This window comes from Fundulus heteroclitus, chromosome 1 (genome assembly GCF_011125445.2).
Source record: "Fundulus heteroclitus isolate FHET01 chromosome 1, MU-UCD_Fhet_4.1, whole genome shotgun sequence".
Classification (NCBI taxonomy): Eukaryota; Metazoa; Chordata; class Actinopteri; order Cyprinodontiformes; family Fundulidae; genus Fundulus; species Fundulus heteroclitus.
Genome location: NC_046361.1, coordinates 4,731,696 through 4,752,715, shown reverse-complemented (window position 1 = coordinate 4,752,715; position 21,020 = coordinate 4,731,696). Strand labels below are relative to the sequence as shown.

General features: G+C 39.1%; 1 protein-coding gene across 1 annotated transcript in view; it reads right to left on the bottom strand.

The window, feature by feature from the left end:
* LOC105937850 (kelch domain-containing protein 8B) overlaps nt 1–21,020 on the bottom strand; it is a 166,147-nt gene that overhangs the window by 89,397 nt on the left and 55,730 nt on the right. Inside the window, exon 2 of the mRNA XM_012879385.3 lies at nt 9,929–10,093. Coding sequence (XP_012734839.1) covers nt 9,929–10,093 — 165 coding nt within the window. The remainder of the gene's footprint in view (nt 1–9,928; nt 10,094–21,020) is intronic.

The following is a 21,020-nucleotide window of genomic DNA, read 5'->3' as shown; positions in this document are numbered from 1 at the left end:
CACTCACACCAAACAATGGCTTCTAACGACCCAGGAGACCTAGGTGACGGATGGGTCATTGATTTGAATCTGACTTTGAATGCTGAGGTCCTCCATGTGAATAAAAACCGCAGCGCTCCGTGCGAGCCACCAGAATTGACAAGACTCCTGAATAGGTGTCGAAATGTTTTCAGAAAAATGTAGCTAAAGTCTGGTTGCCTCAGAATTAAGCCTGCACTGCAAAAACTGACCTAAAAATAAGTAAAATGTTCTTAAAATTTGGGTTTTTCTCCTTGATTTGAGCAGGTAAATGATATTATCTGCCAATGGAACAAGTATTTTGACCCCTAAAATAAGATAATTAGACATCCTGCACTTGAAATAAGACGATGGAGATGAATTATTCCTATTTTAAGAGCAAAAATCTTATTCCATTGGCAGATAGTCTTATTTACCTGCTCAAATCAAGAACAGATACTCTAATTTTAAGAAAATTTTGCTTATTTTTAGTTGCGTTTTTGCAGTGTGTTTGCTGTTGTGATGACCCAGATGACAGAATTTTGACAGGCATGATCTGTTCTTGAGTATCTTCAGATCAGGTCACATTGTGTTGGTTTTGAGACCTTTTAGCCCAATTCATGGTGTTTCAAGGTCCAAAAGATTTAAGAATCCAAAATCAAGAATCTCTTATTGTTACCATATTTTACTATGATGAAAATACCTTTGAGGCAGACACTGGCTTAGGATGCACACAAATAACATGACACACACACAACAGATTTAGTACTTACAGGAGTTTCTTTTCTTTACATTTTAGAGCATGCAAGTTTGTAGAGTCCTAGAGCTCTGAACAGTCCCTTTACAAATGATATGAGCTATGTTACATGGATTAGTCCCTCCTTCATAAATCTCAAGTAATGAGGTAATTTTTGTGCAGTAATAATAGTGGGATTGTAACATATGATGGACCACAGTCCTGACAGTGCCTGATGGGAGAGTCAATGCATTGCCCGAGTGGGTGGGATCTGTGGAAATGTGTCTGGTCCTTCTCTGTAGTCGTGCTACATAAACTGAGTCCAAATCATGTAGACGGCATCCCACAATCCCTGGCGCTGTCCTCAACACCTGTCCAAAGTCCTTCCTCTCCTGCACTGTGCAGCTCCCAAACCACACAGTCATGCTGAGACATGAAACACGTTCTAATGTAGCTCTAAAGTTTTTTTAGCAGCTTAGTGGAAATTTCAGTCCATTTCAGTTTTCTAATGAAGAAGAGCAGTTGTTTGACCAATAACAAATGACTAAAAAACAATAATGGAACAAATGTGTAAGTTGGCAAATACTTTTATACAGCACAATATCTGTTCAAAGCTAAAGAAACTGGATGATTTTAATTTAAGCACTGAAATAAAACAGAGGATCATGTAAAAACAGGTAAAGTATAGTAATAACATATCATAAAGTTGTGGATATGCCTTACATGAAATTCAATATAACCTCCAAGGAAGTTGGCTTTTACATGAGTAACAATGTAGGGAAAATTTGACAATTTCTGCCATTGTTACTGCTGGAAATTTCACTCCTTATCTTCTTCCACTGTCACATAGTTTCAGTGGCATTTATATCAAAATCTACCAAGCGTGCAGACCAGCTCTGAGACCACATTTCTTTTTGGGCTGAAGAGCAAAGCGCAGCAGCAGGGTGCTCCCCTAGGATGAGTTATTTACTTCGACAAATCATAACTTAACCTTGAAATATACAGCTGCAAAGGGAAGGTAAAATGATAATAGAGCATTGAGTGCACAGGATGCATTCCAGTGAGAGAGAAGGGAGGAGAAGCACTGAGGAAAAGTGATAGAAGGTAAAAAAAAAAAACACGCAAAAAGATGCAGTTGCTAGGGGTTACATGATAAGAGAAAGATCAATGAAGATAAGAGAGAGCAAAACATAGGAAAAAGGGAGGCAAATGGGAAAGTGACAAAAAGACTGGAAAGAAGTGACTGAAAGAGGAGAATGTGGAGGAGTGAAAGAAGAAAGTGGAAGAGGGTCAGCTGGAGTGGGCAGGATAACATGGAGATCGATAGTGATAGTGAGACAAAGAGTCGAACTGAGTGGGAAGCATTAGTGTGAGAGAAAGAGATTCTAACCAAAAAGATCGGTTGACTGTAATACTGTGGATGGTTTTCTGTGAGAAGCAGTAAGTTATTTGGATTGTAAATGAATATTTTCCATCAAGACATCTGAACTGCTCCTGAAATGCACACAGCTTTAACTTTTTTCATGGATTTTGGGGAATTTTATGTGACTGGCCAAGATAAAGCACACTTTGCAACACCTCTAGAACAACAACACAATCAGTCCATTAATCAATCAATCACTGAACAATTACTCATATAGTGCTTTACAATATCCAAAAGGTGACCAAAGTGCTTAACAGCAAAAACTGAAGGTAGCTCATTCCACATCCTGGGAACAGCGATGTCAAAAGACCTTTGACCCCCAGCCATAGTTTTACTTCACACAGGCAGCTCAGCAGACGACAAGATGTTCCTCTTTCAGCGGTTTTCACTGTCAAATAGATCATCAGCTTAAAATTTAATTGAAAGATTGTGTTTAGCCATAACTGATCCTACAGGCAACATGTCCCAAAGAAAAAAAGGATAAGGCCAATAATGGTAGCTTGGGGCTGCCAGGCTGAAAAAAACAAAACCAATCATAACACTGTTTTGCCAAATACGACCCAAACTAATTCAGGACAGTACCACGAATACCCACATAATTCTCCAAGAAAGAAATTAGTACTGCATGGTCCACGTTATCAAAAGCTGCATTAGCACAACAGGAGATTTAGCACCTGGCTCCAGAATGACATCATTGGGAGATTTTAAAAGAGCAGGTAGTATGTATGGTGTCGAGATGTGAACCCTGACATGAATGTTTTGAGAATTGAGATTTCCTCTAGAAAGAATTGCTGTATTGTAGAAAAACAACTATTTCCAAAACCTTAGAAAGGAAGGACAGATGCTTGGATAAAACTGAGGGGTCTAGGAGACATTTTTTAAGAAATGGCTAAACAACACCATGTTTAAAATCTGGGTCAGACCCTAAAGTCAAATGTTAAATTGGCCCAAAATTAGGGATGATGTCTTTAAGCATCCTTGCAGGAACGCTATCTAATGAACAGTTTGTAAGTGTCCCCTGTTGAATCAGTTCAATAAGAAAAGACAGAGAAACGAGTACAAACTGAAGCACAGGCAAACATTTTGCCTGTCTGATGCCTCTTTGTGAAGAAACAAATGAAAGGAATTTCACAACATGTGTGCTGTATCTATTGGAAATAATTCAGGGAATTAAATGGTTGATGCTTTTAAACAACATACTAGGTGAATGACGGTTGACGGAAATGAGGGAAGAGAGACATGACGTTTCTAATTTTGCACGGACTTCTGCCATTTTGTCACTGTCACACAACATACCCAAAGAGGCATGCGCTTTATCCTTCTTCCACTTTTGTTCCACTTGTCTACACAGTTGCCTTAGGCAGTGTGTGATGTCATTTAGCAATGGTTCTGAATCGGACCTGGTGAGTTGGTGTTGAAAAGTAGCAACAGAGTTCAAAATCTGTGAACATGGAGAGTTGAAAAAAGCGAAGGGACGACTTGAAGCCAAAAAAAAAAAACAATCCACTAAAAGAGGCAGCAAAATCTACAGCTGTTGAGGAAGTGATGATGTGGCGGCAGTGGGTTGGGAGATGGGACATCCCTGCAGACAAAGGAGCTGAGAATTCAAAGATGTTGAATAATCAGGTATCAGAAATAATCCCAGGGGGAAGTTATTTTTGTTACATGCTCGGGATATACAAACAACATATATATATATATATATATATATATATATATATATATATATATATATATATATATATATATATATATATATATATATATATATATATATATATATATATGCATATATGTATTCAAACCGCCTCGCGAGAAAGCAACAACAAAAAAACGCGTGTTAACGTCAAATAAACGCAAGCAACGCAAGCATATCGAGTTAGCAAGCATTTCAGTTTAAAGTTCTTCCAGCATGGAATATGAGAGAAACAAGTTAGTTGTAACCACTGCCAAGTTAAACTTTGGTATTGAACATAAAATGGTAATGCTGCTACCTGCTGTTACCTCAGAAATTGCCTGTTTTTGGTAGATTTGTTCCCCATAAAGAGAATTCCCTGTCAGTGGCAATAAGCTTTATTTTATTATTATTGCTATTTTCTGTTTTACATGTTTAAGTTGAGCTTTACACTAAATATGTGTTACTGATAAGTGCTACAAATGTTACAACACTTTTGTTCATATGGCAGCAGAACATTAAAATAAAAGTGCTCTTTACACTACTTTTGAATTCATTCTTGGAGTTTGTAAACACAATGCGATTAATCGCGATTAAATATTTTAATCGTTGCCCAGCCCTAATATATATATATATATATATATATATATATATATATATATATATATATATATATATATATATATATATATATATAGTGATAATGATAATTTGCAAAAGAGTGGAAAAGAATGAATAAATGTCTATGATTTTGAGTCAGCATTACAGAGGGGGGGGGGGGTCTGAATCACTGAGGGAGGCTTTGAGGAGATTGATGACCAAAGGCAGGAATGATTTCCTGTGGCGCTCTGTGGTGCATCTGGGTAAGAGGAGTCTTCTGCTGAAGGAGCTCCTCTGCTGGTCCAGTGTGTCGTGGAGAGGGTGTGAGACATTGTCTAAGATGGACTGGAGCCTGGACAGCATCCTCCTCTCTGCCACGATCGTCAGAGTGTCCAGCTCCTCCCCCACAACATCAACGGCCCTCCTGATCAATTTGTTCAGTCTGTTGCTGTCCGCAACCCTCAGCCCACTGCCCCAGCATGTGACAGCAAAGAAGATTGTACTGGCCACAACAGACTCATAAAACATCCTCAGCATCATCCAACAGATGTTAAAAGACCTCAGCCTCCTCAGTAAAAAGAGTCGGCTTTGGCCCCTTTGTAGACCGCCTCAGTGTTTCTAGTCCAGTACAAAGTTTGCCAGACATCATTAGTCAAGCCATCAACTGATTGGATTAAATCAAATTTCTTTGAAAGTCTTTTAAAATCATCAATGTGGTTATCGTCTGGACAACAACCATGAATATTGAAGTCACAACAAATTCAGGTTTTATCATACATTGGGACAGTATCTGTCGGAAACACAAAAAACTCCTAAATGAGAGCCTTACTGAATCTTTGTGAGTGATAAACTGCAGTTCAAAGATTTTCAATGTTTTCCACCAGCACTTAGATCAGTGTGGAAGAATAACCAGCTAGGGGGTGGGGGTATTCCTCCTCTCTTTCTGCTACTTATGAAAAAGTCTGTTAGTCTATCAGTTTCACAATTGATAGAGCGAACTGATCAGCAAGAATTAGGCCAGAAGCTTGATGATGGTCACAAGAAGTGAGTTGATTCTCTGCAACTTTGCATGGAACATTTGACCAACATAATGGGTGTGTGTATGTATATCTCTTCAAGGTATCCAAATTTTATTTTAGAAAAACACTGCAGTTGTATATTAGAAATTAAAGGAGCTACAAGTAAGATATTTACTGTAAAATCAATATAAATTATATAAATCATTCTCATTTGTCGCCCAGGATGGAGGTAACTTTCTCTATAAACAATGTCTTAGTTAAGTTTTTCTCCTTTCTAACCTAGAGGCACAGTCTGGAACTACTTCAGTTCAGCGTGTAGCCCGTGTTTACTTCCTGGTTCCTGAACCAATCATATTAAAGTTCCCAGGATTCCCAAAACATCCATCCATCCATTTTCTGACCCGCTTCTACCCTCATGGGGTCGACGGGGGTTGCTGGTGCCTATCTCCAGCATTCACTGGGCGAGAGGTGGGATACACCCTGGACAGGTCGCCAGTCTGTCGCAGGGTTCCCAAAACAGAGCGCAGCATTTGGTGTTTTATCTTGGAAACAGAGCAGCAGCCTGCAAACATGGAAGCCAGTAAGAGAAGCGGACCAGAAATGGAACAGAATAAACTATCATTCACGTATCCTGTGGAAGTAAAAATCCAGAGCAACAACAGACCGTTGAGTAAATACTTATTGGTCCTTTAAGTAAGTCATCAATGCCCATGAATGATGTCCACACAACCCAACACCTGTTTGCTGGAGTTTGCACTGCGACCGAGACACATCCTTTATCCTTCCCTGTGTGTCATGCCGAAAGCTAATGAATTATTTATTTACTTATTTCTCCTGGACAGAACCAGACAGTCGACTGTATCTAAGGAAATCTCAATAGCTTATGAGTCACTGTTAGTTTAACAGCTGAAATTCCAACACTGCTATAAAATATAAGGTATATTTTTTGTTATTTCATTAGCTTTAAATATTAAGAACTGATGTCATGTACGTTGGTTCTAAGATCATGAATAGTATCATGTGTTGCACAAGCTCAGTAAGTTGATTCTTGAATTATTGCCATTCATTTTGGAGGCTACACATTGGCTGACCATCATCCCTGACCTGGCTGCTAAGAACCATTCATGTGACGTTTATCCACATGTCATCTCACACAGTGTGAAGCCTGATGTGTTATGTCAAGTACCACTAAGTTACTGAAAACCCATGAAATTTACACCAAGGGCGGTTCAGATACCCACTGATCCTAAAACACCCCCGACATGAGCAGCAGCTGAAGAAGCAGCAGGAGTGTACAGGGCAGGATAAACTTTACAGCAAATGATCTGAAGTCGCATTAACACAACTTGACAGAGGAGGGGACAGAGAGCTAAATAGAGAAAGCAAAGGAGACATTTCGATCAGGATTTGGAGTTATGAAATCGGCAGCATAAATGTCCCCATAGATTTGTAGATAATGAGATTAGATCATCTGTGTACCAGATTTGTGTGAGTCATGACTCTGCGGCTGCACTTGAAACCTTTAGCCATCTTTCTCTGCCTCGTGGACTTGCCATGCATCATTAATTCCAGTGTGCCTAAGATTGAGTAGCTTTCTGAACTCATTTCTCCATAGACTGTTTTAGAAAAGAAGTCCCAACTGGACTGGTGATGCAGACACAGTGCTGTCGACCAGTTTATTCTGCATAGACTGAAACCCAGCGCAGGGTACTTCATTTAATATGTTGTAAAACCCACCGCATTGCTGTCAAGAGTAAAGATGAGTTAAGCCTCGGACAGTTTCAACAGGCACTTAAAAAGGTTTTGTCTTTTTAGTGTCACACTGTAAGATTTCTGTTTGAAGCCAAAGAGGGCAGAAAAAATGGACAAAAGGTTTGCCAGGTGGGATCCTGAGTGTGTAACAGTTAAAGAGCAAAGAAGTCTCAAGGTATATTTTTACATTGTAAGGAATAGAGATGTTCATAAGTCCTTTGCTCCAACCATAAGTAATGTCTTGTCTGCCAGTATTACAGAAATACACTGCATGGCTCTAGGTAATGAGTTCAAATGATTCTCCTAAGGCCTACTTTACCTGCTGAACATTAAACATCTTTGTCTTTTTTAGGAAATACAGTTCAACGTGTAAAACGACAATTCATTGCAAATTTAACTGCAATGACTTGTTTTTAAAATGAATTAGCTGTAAACGAACACATTGATTTTCAAAGAAAAGTAGTACAAAAAGGTTTGTTCCAGTTATTGTTACATGTGTGAATAAATCAACCAGGAAGCGGTTTTATTTTGAAGAACCAGAATTGTCTCTGCAGCAACACTAGTTTAGTGGAATGAAATTAACAGGTTGGAGGCAGCGCTGAGTCAATCGGCTGTTTAAACAACAAATTTTCTCTGCCAGATTAATTTATTATGTTTTACATATTCACAACCCTGAGCACCCTTTTCACATGATAGCAATGCAAAAACAATGCAGACCACTACAGGAAATTCGCCTTCCTTCCAAAGCTCATCACAATCTCTGATGAGTTTCTGAACAAATTGAGATAATTATAGCTCCTTCAATACCTACCATAATTTCTCTTTGGGGTTAAACAAACCACTTTTGAAATTAATTGAATTGAATCTCCAAGAAGTCCGTTGCACAGCGTTGGCTGTTTTGGTGAGGAACAGAGATGATTATTTATGAAAATTAAGAAAAAATGATGTAGTTTAAAACTTCACATGTGCTCTTTTATCTAGACTTTTCTTATTGTAATAGGATGAACTCAAAGATGTATGCAGGCAGAAAGGAAATAGATTATTTACTTTGAGCAGGCTAGAAAACCTACACTAAAGAGTTACAAGAGCTCTGTTAGGTTGGAACAAATTGCAGCGATGTTGGTGGGGAAAAAAAACTGAGGCAGACGGAACCGTTTCACACCCAAAACTTTTGGGTACAAAATTACAAAAGTCGCAGAAATGCAAAATGCCATACTTGTGCAAAAGTAAGATAATTTTACCTTGTTTTGATGTGACCCAATACGTATTTATCACAGAACTTAGTATGAGAGTAATCCATAATGAAGCACAAACAAATATGAAAAAAAATCACTTTGATCTATTAAGAGCTCACAGTCCTTTGGTTGATAAATAAAACATGTGGCGTACTTCCTATCAGCCATTACTCAAATAATCCACAGTTACTGGTTTATATCAACTCACAATTAAATCAGAAAAAAATGATTAAAAAAAATGATTAAGAAACTGGAGTCCCAGACCTCGAGCCTAAGTCAGTGTAGATATAAATAATACTTCCTTTAAAGCTGATGATGTTTACAGATGTTTAAGTTAACATGTGAGCTGAACCCACACATGCTTGGTGACACAAAGTTGTGGCTGCCTGACCAATAAGGTTCATCTCCATCACCTACGCCACCAAAGGGTCTTCAAGTGCATCCCTCCCAAATGGAAGCACTCCTTCCCTGTGCCAGCTCTATCTGGTGGTAAGATTATAAGCATAATTTTTGCTCCTTTCTTCTTGTACATATTCTGTTACATATACGGTAAATTTCACTGTCTTCCTAAACTCCTGAAAAGTTTGCCAGTACACTGATCGTCCACTACCAGGCTTTTTCAATGTACAGAGGGAAAGCTACAGGCCAAAATAGTGGTAGCTAAGATTTTGCCCAGTGTGAAAGAGCAAGCACAGCGCTCTGAAATAAAGTTTAGTACGAAAACCGGACATCGGTCACTTAATAGAAATAGCTTCTTTTTCTTATCGGCAGGGCGGCCTTCAGCAGAAGTCCACCCCTTTGTGTGGTTACTGTACAACAATTTTGAGCTTCCTTCAACCTAAGAAACACAATTTCCTCTTTCTACCACTCCGTTTCACAGCTCTGAAAGCGCCAGACAGATAAAATCAGAACTGAAAGGCTTTTGCTGCAGCAACAGTCACACATCCTAGTTTTCCAGCCGGTGTGTATAACCTCTGGATAAAGCCAAACCCGAAAGCACATGATAAAAATGATCGAATTTGGCAAACTTTAAAAGCTAGAAACACTGGTGAAAGAACGGAGCATTCAGTGAATCGCGGGGTTTCAGACTGTCGCATGGTTGGTCCAAAACATCCATGGGCAGATGGTGATTTATTTTCCATTACTCAATTAGCAACAGAAAATACTTTTCTAGCATTGTGTTACAAAAACCTTTCTTTAAGATGAGTTGCATGACACATTTTCATGAAAACCTTGAGGGATTTCTCAGGGAAACCTGCTGCATCTCTCCAATTTGATGTTCCTTCAAGAAATAATGTTTTATTAAACTGTTCTGCATCAGGTTTTAACAGCATACTGTTGTTTGTATACAGATACTTGTAACCCTCAGGTGGAGAGAGTTACATGCACTTCATTTGCCAAACTCAACAGAAAATGTTGTTCCTAGTGTTGCTAGATTTTGTTAAACCACCATGAGAACTGTAGCAAGTGACTGTTGGAGTTTCATCTTACCCATCATGTAGATTCTGTTTCCTATCACGAAGGGCGTGGCTCCGTAGCGCGGCGTAGGCATGGAGGTCGTCGCCTGCCACTGATCCTTCTCTGCTTCGTAGACTCTTACAAAAGCCTGGGGCGTTGTGTCTGCTCCCATACCCCCCAGGGCGTACACCTTCCCGTCTGCAAACAGACACCCGAGAGAGATACGGTGTTTGTTAAAAGCTTCATTAGACCTTGATATTATTTACAGGGTTTGTTAAAACCATCCATCCATTTTTCATCATCTCTTAACTGTGAGCCGGCAGTAAAAGCCTGAGGCAAAGGTCTCTACATCTGAAATGATGCAGAGTCTATTTTTCAGGTAAAAATAGTTGATGGATAAATATTAGATTACAGACGGAGGGACTGAGATGGAATTTGAACAGGGCATAAAGTCCGAAAAAGAAATAATTTTCTATACGGCAATTTGTTTGTTCCATACTCCTCCAGACATGGAAATCAATACATTTGTATGTACCTGGAATTCCACACTTTTGCTAACGATATACCCAACGGTAATTTAGGGTAGCCAACTAAACTCTGATACATATTTTTGAACTGTGAGCAGAAGCCAATGTCTGAAGAATGCATTCACCAGGAAAACATGCAGGTTCCACACAAAAAGAGTCCGGCGGAGATTGGAACACAGAACCCCTCACCCTGAGGCAACAACCAAACACTACTCCACTGTACAGCGACAGAAAAAAAACAGGAACAAACTTTTTTTAGTCATCTTTTAACTTGAGGTAAACGGCTAAAATTTGCCCAGCTGCAGATAGCTGCAGACGCTGATGCATCGCTGCGCCCTTCAGTGCCGTCAATACTGCTCTGGCTGCGATATCTGCTTCCCGTCTCATCTCTCAGTCATCCACACAATCTGCATTATTTATTTCATGCGTCTGAAAAAAGGCCTGTGGGAAAGGCTTTTCACAAGGACACATGCGAACATCTTCAGCTACCGCAGTGCCATTAGAATACAGGAAGGAGGTGGGGGAAACGGGGAGAAAACTGCTGAGCAAGCCAACGTGGTGCTCCTGCTGAAACACTGCAGGGCGAGGATGAGAGGAGAGAAGAACGGTTAAACAGAAGAGGAGGGATCAAATATAAAGTAGAAGGAGCTTAAAGGAAAAGAATGGAATTGATGAAAGGATTGTATCAGTAAACCATTCGCCCACGAAAGTTGTAACAAAACAAATGTGGCAAAGAACAAGAGACCCACGGTTCATTAAGGGAGAACCACTGCTTTCCAATGACACCAGACTCAGCTTTCTATCACTTGTATTTCCTGAAATACGAACCAAAATTGGGATTAAACACAAACCCCACGCACCTTTGGAAATAAATGTAATAAAAACGTCTCATGTTTAAAGCTTCAGAACTACATCAGTTTTAGGATGGGTCAAATGTAAAGTATAAGGAGCGTAAAGGAAAAGAACAGCATTGATGAAATGATTGTATTAGTAAACCATTAGCACTCGGAAAGTTGTAACAAAACAAATGTGGTAAAGAACAAGAGTGAGAAAAGAGAAACCAAGAGGAAAAACGAGGAGTGAATTGAAGGGAGTCTTAGTCACTCAGACAGATGATGGATACTCTGAGCTGTGACTTAAACTGTGAAGAACAAAGCAAAAATAAATCTGTCTCCCAGGATGCAGCAATCTGCACGTACTTCTGCTCTCAGGACTGTGTAAATCCAATTTTACTGGTGCACATAAACCAAATGATGCAGAAAGAACACTCATAGCATGAAGTATGGCATAATAAATGCATCTGGAGAGGAGCTGTACGACAGGATAATCACATCCCTGCAGAGTTTTTAAGCACTACCACTAAATTAGCTGTGGATGCAGTTCCGAAAAGCCCCCGAGCAAAGGAGGCAACCTTGAACCCGGCACGAGAACTTCAGCCAGGGGTGGCTGAAACTCAGAAGAAAAAATGGATAAGGGTATAATGCAATCCCATCAGGTGAGGTAGCCCCAGGGAGGCGAACAGGAAGGGATCGCCACCAGAGCCCAGCCCAGGACATGACCTACAGCTGGCCCGACATGTCCCAGAGCGTCACAGGCCGCCTGCCTGGAACCAACACAAAGATGGAAAGCTTAGCCTCTCCCTCCCACCCACTGCCTGACAACTAAAACAGGGTAGGGCTGGGCAATAAATCTAATTAATTAATCAACATGAATTTTCAATTTATTAAGATTACATTTTTGGAAAATCTGGAGTTTATTTTGCGAATGGACTCATTGGGCTTCCACGAAGGCAATAGCATGCAATACCGAGTATATGTTTAGGAAAATATATTATATTGTAAAGAGGAAACTTTTTTACCGTAAGATGAGGCACTTTTAAATTTATTCATTTACAATTTATTTTAAGTTAATTTGAAGTTACACAAGTGCAGTGAAGCCTGTCCTTAGCTCCTTCTGTAATACATTGTTGTTATATTTTCATTCCTGCCATCTTATTAACAAGCATGTTTCACAGCTTGCACTTTGAATTCAGGTAACTCCCAGGGGAAATGCTTGAAATAAAAATATGTAATTAAAATGATTTCTTCACTTTCCTTTTGTGGAAGGAAAAAAATTAATTAATCGGATTTGGTATAACAAAACCGGAGAGACAGCACAAAAACACACATTTGTGCCAACAGCAGCCTTTGGTCATGACATAGCAATACCTCAGGAGCTGTCACACCACGACATCAAAGGGGAACAAAATGAACCAAAAGATGGTGTGAGGGATTTCACCGTATCAGGAGTCAACATCAAAAAAGCTCTTTCACCAGGGTCAGCTCTGAAAACCCAGCTGGGCTCTCCCACACGGGTCCAGACACCAGTCCAGAGGTTTTTTCTCTCTTCCGTTTCATTTTGAAACCCTCATTTTTATACAGTCCAATCCAGATTTTGTAAAACCTGCCCTGTTTTATTTTATTCATTTTTTACAGTAATGTTCAGTCTCTGGTTAGATTTAGAAAGTAAAACTTACCAATATCAAGTCCCTCCAGAAAGTATTCACACCTGTTCACGTTCTCCACAGTTCACACGTTACAGGCTTACTCTAAAACTGAACATCAGCATAGAGGAAAATCAACACAAAGTAGCCCAAACTGACAAAGTAATAAAAAAAAAAGGCCCACAATTTATTGTAAGTTAATTAAAACAAAAGAATACTCAAAAATAAAAACAATTACACCCATAGTTTAATACTTTCTTAAAGTTCCTCTGGCAGCAATTCCATTTTCCAGTCTCCCTGGGTATATTTACCTATGTGTTTCTTCAGCTCCTCTCAAACTCAGACAGGTTGGACCAGCATCCAGCAGACACACGTTTTAGATCTTTCTAGAGGTGCTCAGTTGGACAGAAGTCCAGGGTCTGCCTGGGACACTCAAAGACATTCATATGCTGCTCCTGAAGTCACTCGTTTCTTATCTTGACTGAGCTTTGAGTTATTGTTGTGTCAAATGACTTGTTGCCTCAGTCTGAGTTCCAGAGCCCTCTAGAGCAAGTTTCCTTCAAAGGTTTTGTGTAGCTGTCATCTAATATATGTAGACCTGTCAAACAGTTCCTACTGCAGGATAGCATCTACACACAGCATGGTGCTGTAACCGCCGTGCTTCTCAGAAGGGGTGGTTTTGGTCAGACAATGAGGAGAACCTATGTTTCCAGACATGATAGCTGTGGTTCAGCACAAAAAGCTCCATTCCACCTATATCAGACCAATTTTTTTTTTCCCTGATCTGATAAATACTGAGTTGAGTTTTTGGCAGATTCAGTGTGGCTACCATGTCCATCCTGCCACTCCACTATAGAAATATGTTTGGTGGTGTGCATTAGCACTGGTTGATCTTCTGGATGGTCCTTTCTCCATTAGGAAACACTGGAGCCTGACTTAAGTAATCACCAGGTTCTTGGTCATCCCTGTGCCCAAGGCTCTTGTTCACTGATTACTGGTTTTGGTTTGGGAGACAGATCGAATGGAGGGGCCTGCTAGTTCCAGATCTCCTTCATTTCCACCCACACCTTCCCCACATTGGAGCATTGTTACAATCTGGTCTTGGAAGTGTAGAGAGACTTGTGCTTGGTTTGTGCCCTGACATGGAACTATAGAGACCTTAGAAAGGCAAATCCTGTTTTACTGAATATGCCAGAGCTGGATTCTAACCAAGCCACAGAAACATCTGAATGATGACCAGTAGAAATCAGATCCACCTGAACTCTCTTACATGTGTCTGAAATCATGTTTTTACTTCATTATGGGCTTCTTTAAGTATATTTTTTTTCTTAAACAAAACGTCTTCTAAAACTGCTGTTCTGTGATGTCCACATTTTGTTGTGAGAGCAGGAAAAAAAAAGAGCATTAGTCTAAACGGGGCCAATCTTCCATAATTAAGTGAAATAAGCTTTATTTTTCATGCCCGTCGTCACCAAGGTAAACTCCATGGCAACAACAGCGTGATAAACAAGCTGTTAATTCGGGTGGCTGCGTGGCACATCGGTGCATGCTAAATAGAATTCATCACAACTCAAGTTCTGACCTTGTGTCTCATTCTAGACGGGAAAAAAATAAAAAAAAAAACAGGACAAAGAAGGATCTTTAAGCGCAGAAATATACTCATCCATCTCCATAGTGAAAACAATGACACAAAAATGCAAATGTACAAATAACATTAGGACAGATGTAATGTCTGAATATTGTTTCAACCTAGCTCCTGTTACTGGTTCATGCAATCGCTCTGCAGCTTTTAATGATGTACAGAACACCTTTGGAGAGACTGCTCATCGTCTGTGTCTAGCTCATGTTATGTCTTGGTGCTTATCCCAATCATCTTTTTCCTCTTTTCCTTGCTTTCTGCACATCCACTTCTACTCCTCTTTCATCACTGCCCATCACCTTCTTCACTCATTCCATTTAATTGACTGCTTCAGATGTCCCCTTTCACCCTCCTCTTTTCTTTTGCAGATCATTTGATCATTTTATCTGCTGCTTGCTTATCTCGTTCTTTGATGCAACTCATCGATGCTCTTCCCCCTTCATTCTGCCCTGGATGTTAAAAATGTTGAAGAGAGAGTGGCCATGTGAAATCACCTTTAAAGTAATGTATATGTATAGTCGTAGTCTATCATAAATCAGTATCGCTTTTGAGAGTACAAACCTCAGTTTCCACTCACTTTAATTTATTTCCCCCAGTTCATGAAATTATCTCTTGCCTTGTGTTTTTTCTGCATCCGTTCTGAAAGCTGATATCTTTGTTAAAAAGATGCTTCACGGACAAGTCTTCATGTCCCTTGAACTTTTCCACACTTTATTCTATTGCAACTACAGACATAGAACAAAATTAAACATTTCCAGAAAATATTTTACAAATAAAATTTGAAAAATGTGGCATGCATTTGCATTTGTCCTGCTTTAATATGACATTGTTAAATAAATGTTCATGCTAAATCTCATTATAAGTCCTGCTGCTTCGTAAAGGCCTCAGAGGTTATTAGCGAACAAACAGTATCACCAAAAGCCCAACAACACAACGCCTACATTTATCAACCCTTCGCAGTGTCTTTTGTTGCTTATTGTAAAAAAAAAAAAAGAAAAAAGTCAGAGATGCAGTTGAGCCCAACATTATTCATACCTCTGGCGGATTTAAATAACATAAAAATTAGTTCAGCCAATAAGTTAATTTCTGATAAGGAAAGAGATAGCCTTCTCTCAAAGAATAATAATTTTTCATTTACATCTTCATTAAAAATGGCATGGCTAAATCAATTCATGTAATTAATGGGTGAAAAGGTTGATTGTCGTTACAGTGATCAAATTCTTCTTTTAACTGACAAGAAACATTTTCCACTACTATTCTGATGATTTATCTTTGGTGATGAGCACCAAGGTAAGAGGTTGCAGGGCATCCTTACACTAATCTTTAGCTCCATTCACAGTGTCTGTCAGATTCAAGGCCACTCAAGAAACAACTGTTTTCACTTCTAAACCTCCTCCTGGAGCTTCAAATATGTATTTTTGTTTGTTTAGCTTTGGGTACCTATTATTATTATTATCTTATGAGTGGGTAATCACTCATGTTTAAGATAAAACCACCTGTTTAAGTGAACGGGATCAAGAAAAACCAGGGCACACACACACACACACACATATATATATATATATATATATATATATATATATATATATATATATATATATATATATATATATATATTCAATGTGTCATGAGAGAGAGACAGAGAGAGACAGAGAGAGAGAGAGAGAGAGAGAGAGAGAGAGATTAAACCACCTCTGCCTAATATCCTTTAATTGGGGCAAACAAGTGGTACTAATGTTTTTGCATGTTAGTTAAAAAAAACTATTTCTTCGAAGGTTATATGTAAAATCTTAGGTAAATGTGTATTATTGAAATAAAGTAAAGAGCAGAAAATTCTTGAAAGTCATGGTTGTTTATTTATTTATTTGTTAAAAAAGCTGAAATGACAGAACTGTTTTCTAGACTCCATAGTTCTGAGATTTAAACCTGACATTCATTGTATGTAACAGACCAACACAACATATAACTAAATAAATAAATAATTATTTTTAGCATATTGTCATAACATTATGACTAAAAGGATCCAAATGCATCACTGTTTCTGATGCAGTACAAACATTTAACAACAAACTGAAACACAAAAAAATCAGCGGTGCAAACACTTCACCTGAAACAGATTGAAGAAGCTTTTAAAGCCGTCTGGAAGCAAAAATGATAACAGACTAGAACAGAAAAAGTAACCTGAAAGGGCCAGGTAGATCACAGCCAGGCCTGAGAGCAAACAGCGACAAACAAGGAGAACAGGTAGAGGAAAAACACAGGAGAGAACCCTTATAGCAAAACACGGGTGTGCTGACAGCTGAGGGTGTCAGGTGTAGATTCAGAAAGAAACAAAAACAGAGAATCTTGAGAAAGGGAATCATTAAACTACTCTATCAAATAAAACTATCAAAAAAACAAACCTGAAACTGGTTTAAGTAAACCAAAGAACCCTAACATTGTGACAACAGTGACATAATTTGGACTTTCTGTAACATTTTAATTTGTGTTATTGTCCTTAAATCTCTCCTACATTCTATTTGTTAGTTTTATAAATCATGGCTTCAGTAGCAACCTTTTCTGTGTCACAGAACCAGATTGAATACCAGCAGAGAGCAAAATTAAAACCTACAGCAGGTTCTGTGTCACATCTTGCCTCGGCTGTAGGGTTCTGCATTTCTTTCCACCAAAGCTATTCATTCTGTCCTGGTGTTGGCCGAGTGCTGAACAGCTTTCTGTTACCATTGAACGCTCAGTAGAGATAAGCGGTACCGCTCCACTCTCCATTTTTCTTTAACGGGACAAAGGTTTGCAAGATGATGAATGATGCTGTTTTTAGATGTTTCCCAAGAATAGAGCATTTTGTGAAGAGATCTGCAGGTATCGTTATGCCTGAAATGGATGTGCAGCAACACTGTGGGGCTCTTTAGTGAAAAGTAAAGTGGGGCCACAACCACACTGCAGGTCTACATTCTTAATCTATGTTTTTTTGCTTGAGTCCAAAATTTTCGTTTTGCATGGTTCACATCTATTTTAAAAGTGAGAACATTTCATATTTGTAAAGTGAGCCACATGTGCCCCAAGGTGCAAAATGTATTCACACTTACTACTCAGGTAGAAGTTTAGATGCAAGGGTTTGAAAACAATTTGGTGGAAGTTGAAGTGTCAACTTGAGCTTTCTAAGCATGTACAAACATACCAGTGTGAAAAGAATGAAAGTAAAAGTAATTTAAGAGAAAGAAAAAATACTATTAAGTAAAATAAAAAAAATTAAAAACCTTAGGGGGCTATGGTGCACTACCCGTGCCCAGAGAAATTTAGGCTATGAAAGCTGGAACCAAAAAAAACAGAAATGAAACAGAAGTAGCAAGGTTATTTTCATAATTTAAGAAGTAGAAAGTATAGATAATTGCATAAAAATGTAAGGAGTAGCATTAAAAAGTCAGCTAAAAAATAAATAATTACTCCAGTAAATATAGATAAGCATAATTTCTACTTAAGTGAAGTAACACAGTATTGATATTTCCCCTGCATGCACCGAAGAAGAGCAATTGTTAGTGTGTGTATCAATTCTGAAGTTGAAACTGGTCACAGAAATGTTCTACGTGTTTTCCATACCTGCAATGATTAGATCTGGGAACCTGATATTCAAGCCAAAACACAGAGTATGTTTTAATAGGTTTACTGAGAAAAATGGAGTAGATTACAGGCAGGAACTGGTTGATGGCAGGCTGACAGAAACCGGCTGACAGGTGGTAAGGGCAACATTGACTGACCAGGTGACGGTAGTGAACAGGCATGAGAGAACAGTCCAGACTTGACCAGAATATGCAGGCAGACGGCTCACCGGTGCGGGCAAAGCTAGCAGCAGGACTACACAGGAACTCAGAGCAGACTCGACGAGCACACAGGCGCTGGAAATACTTTTACAGTGATGGCAGGTCATTAGCAGAAAACCCAGGGTCTGGCTGGCTGAGCACATGAGACCTGGGAGGCATCGCAAAACGAGATGTTCTGGCAGAGAGTGACTGGTATAAAGTATAGGTATATGTATAAGTAGGCGGAGTAACAGGTAAACTGGCTTGAGTCTGATTAACAGGTGTAACTAATCAGCATAGACATTATACAGTATATGTAGACACCTCATTATGTGCTGGAGCGCATCCTGTGTCACCGCCATCTTGGATGGGTCTCTCCTACTCAAGGCTGGCATAGCAGCCGACAGGAATAAACGGAGAGGGAGCAACTTTGCCCGTGTTTTCTGCAGCTTGGGGTTGCAATAACAGGGGATAACTACTAAAAGTAGATCATTTTACCCCACCCCCACTGTAAACAGTGTTGGTACTGCACTGCTTCCCCCTCCTGAGACGCCGGATTGTGGACCAGAATCACTTTGAAGCCGTACAGAAGTCTTTCTCCATGGCCTCTCCGAACTCTTCCCACGCCCGAGTTTTTGCCTCGGCTGGTCACCGAGGCAAAAACTTTAATATAGTTAAAAAAAAATTAAGCATTTTTTTAATTATATTACCCTGCCAATGAAGGTCTGCACGTGTATCAGATGTGGTCAAATTGGATCCCCTGGGTGCTTCAAAAGTTGCGTAGCTGTTTTGCTCGGTGAGTACGGCTTCTAATCAGAACCTTAGCTGGGACAAATCTGCCATTGGCAGCGTGATGGTTCGTGCTAGTGCAGTGACAAAGCACTGCGACTGCAACCTTTAAAGGCCACTTCATTCTTCCAAATGAACCTCCATCAATAGCTCATCGATAAGCTCTGGACCCGCTGTTAGCTGATGTCAGCAGCCACTTACTGCAGGCGGAGATCAGGCACATCAAGTTAGATGATTATTCTCTTTGTTTTTTTTTTGTTTTTTTTGTTGTTTTTTTTGTTTTGTCTGGTCCTCAACTTTAGGTTAATTGATTTTCTGTTGCTTTCTGATTTTAACATGTTAAGTTACAGAATCCATGTTCGTCTTTGTATTTTACTGCTGCAGCGCACCAATAGTTCATCCATCTATACATTATAAGACTCCAGCCATGAAAACTTCAACAGTCTACATTTCCATTTCTTTTAACGCTTATGTTGATACTTGCTCAGCTCAGAAAATGTTTTTTTTCACATTATAATTTGACCCTAGAGTGTTATTCTGCTCCTCATAGACATGTACAGTAAATGGCTTTTCAGAAGTTTGATAGTTTGTTTAGAAGTCGGATAGCATTTAAGTTAGAAAGTGTCCTACTTTCTGACTTCACTGAACCATGCTGATCTTTCCTGACAGAATGATTTATCTTCACGTAATAGGCCAGAGGTGCATGTCCTTATCAACAACTAGATCATTTGAAAAAAAAAAAAGAACAGGCTGAAAAACGTTCCATTCCAGGGTTTTGCTAAAAAATAAAGATTGGTAAGGAAGCCAACTAAAAAATAAAAGGGTTCTGCAGAGTGAACATCCGGTTCGACTGATGTTAAAGGAGGTCGCTAGGGCTGAGAGTAGAAGGCTAAAACATGGTTGAAACAAAGGTCTGGGTTTAGGGGGATTTGTTGGCTTCATAAAACTTTAGGCTGGATGAGAAAATTCAAAGAAATTCCTGCCTGGATTCCATTACGCTGAATTTTTTTTCCCCAAACATGTTTCATGAACAGACAATTCAGCAATATGGGGCGTGTTGTCCGTCATGTTACTACACCCCAACAACTACTCTGTTCTGTGGACCAACTTCCTCTATGATGGCTCTAAGCTATGTTCATGGCAATCAGAAGTCGGATTGCTCTAAGAGTAATTTTTTTCCTGTTAAACCACAATGTTAAATCTGCTAAACACACAGAGTATGAACTATGGAGGCTGAACTATTTAGCAAGATTGACTGATGTTCCATCATAGCCTGGCTACATATGGAAACATATTCTTAGTTATAATTAAGTGACCTCAGGAAATGAAATACACATCCTTGTTTACGTTCTCACTGAGCTGAGCGGGAAATGCAAATCAGGCTCGCTTAAAGTTAGAGAAGGAATAAATTAAGCCAATAATTACTACAATTCAGTTACATTTAGAGTATAATTTGTGTATATATATTGCGGCACATTGATTGAAAAGGAAGGTCGTGCAAATTTGACAGAAATTTATTTTGTGCGTTAAATTAAATTCTTTGTTAATGGATAAAAATATTATTTTGTGTTAAGAAATCTTTCTGTAGTAAATGAACAGAAATCTCTCTAGAAATTAAAATAATTATGACATTTATTCATTTATGCCTCCATTGTCTTTACCTACTCATTCTTCAAGGGTTATGGGGGTCTGATTATACGTTAATGTAAGCTGGAACACATTTTTCATTCGATATAGGGTCAGGGAGAAGAATAACCTGTCCACATCCAGACGCTATTATGGGCTTATTGGTCAAGCACACACTCACAGACTGGTCAATAGCAAATGAACAGTTTATATGGCAGCAATTACAGCACCCTCTTTAAGTAAGGGTGAGGGTAAATCAATACTT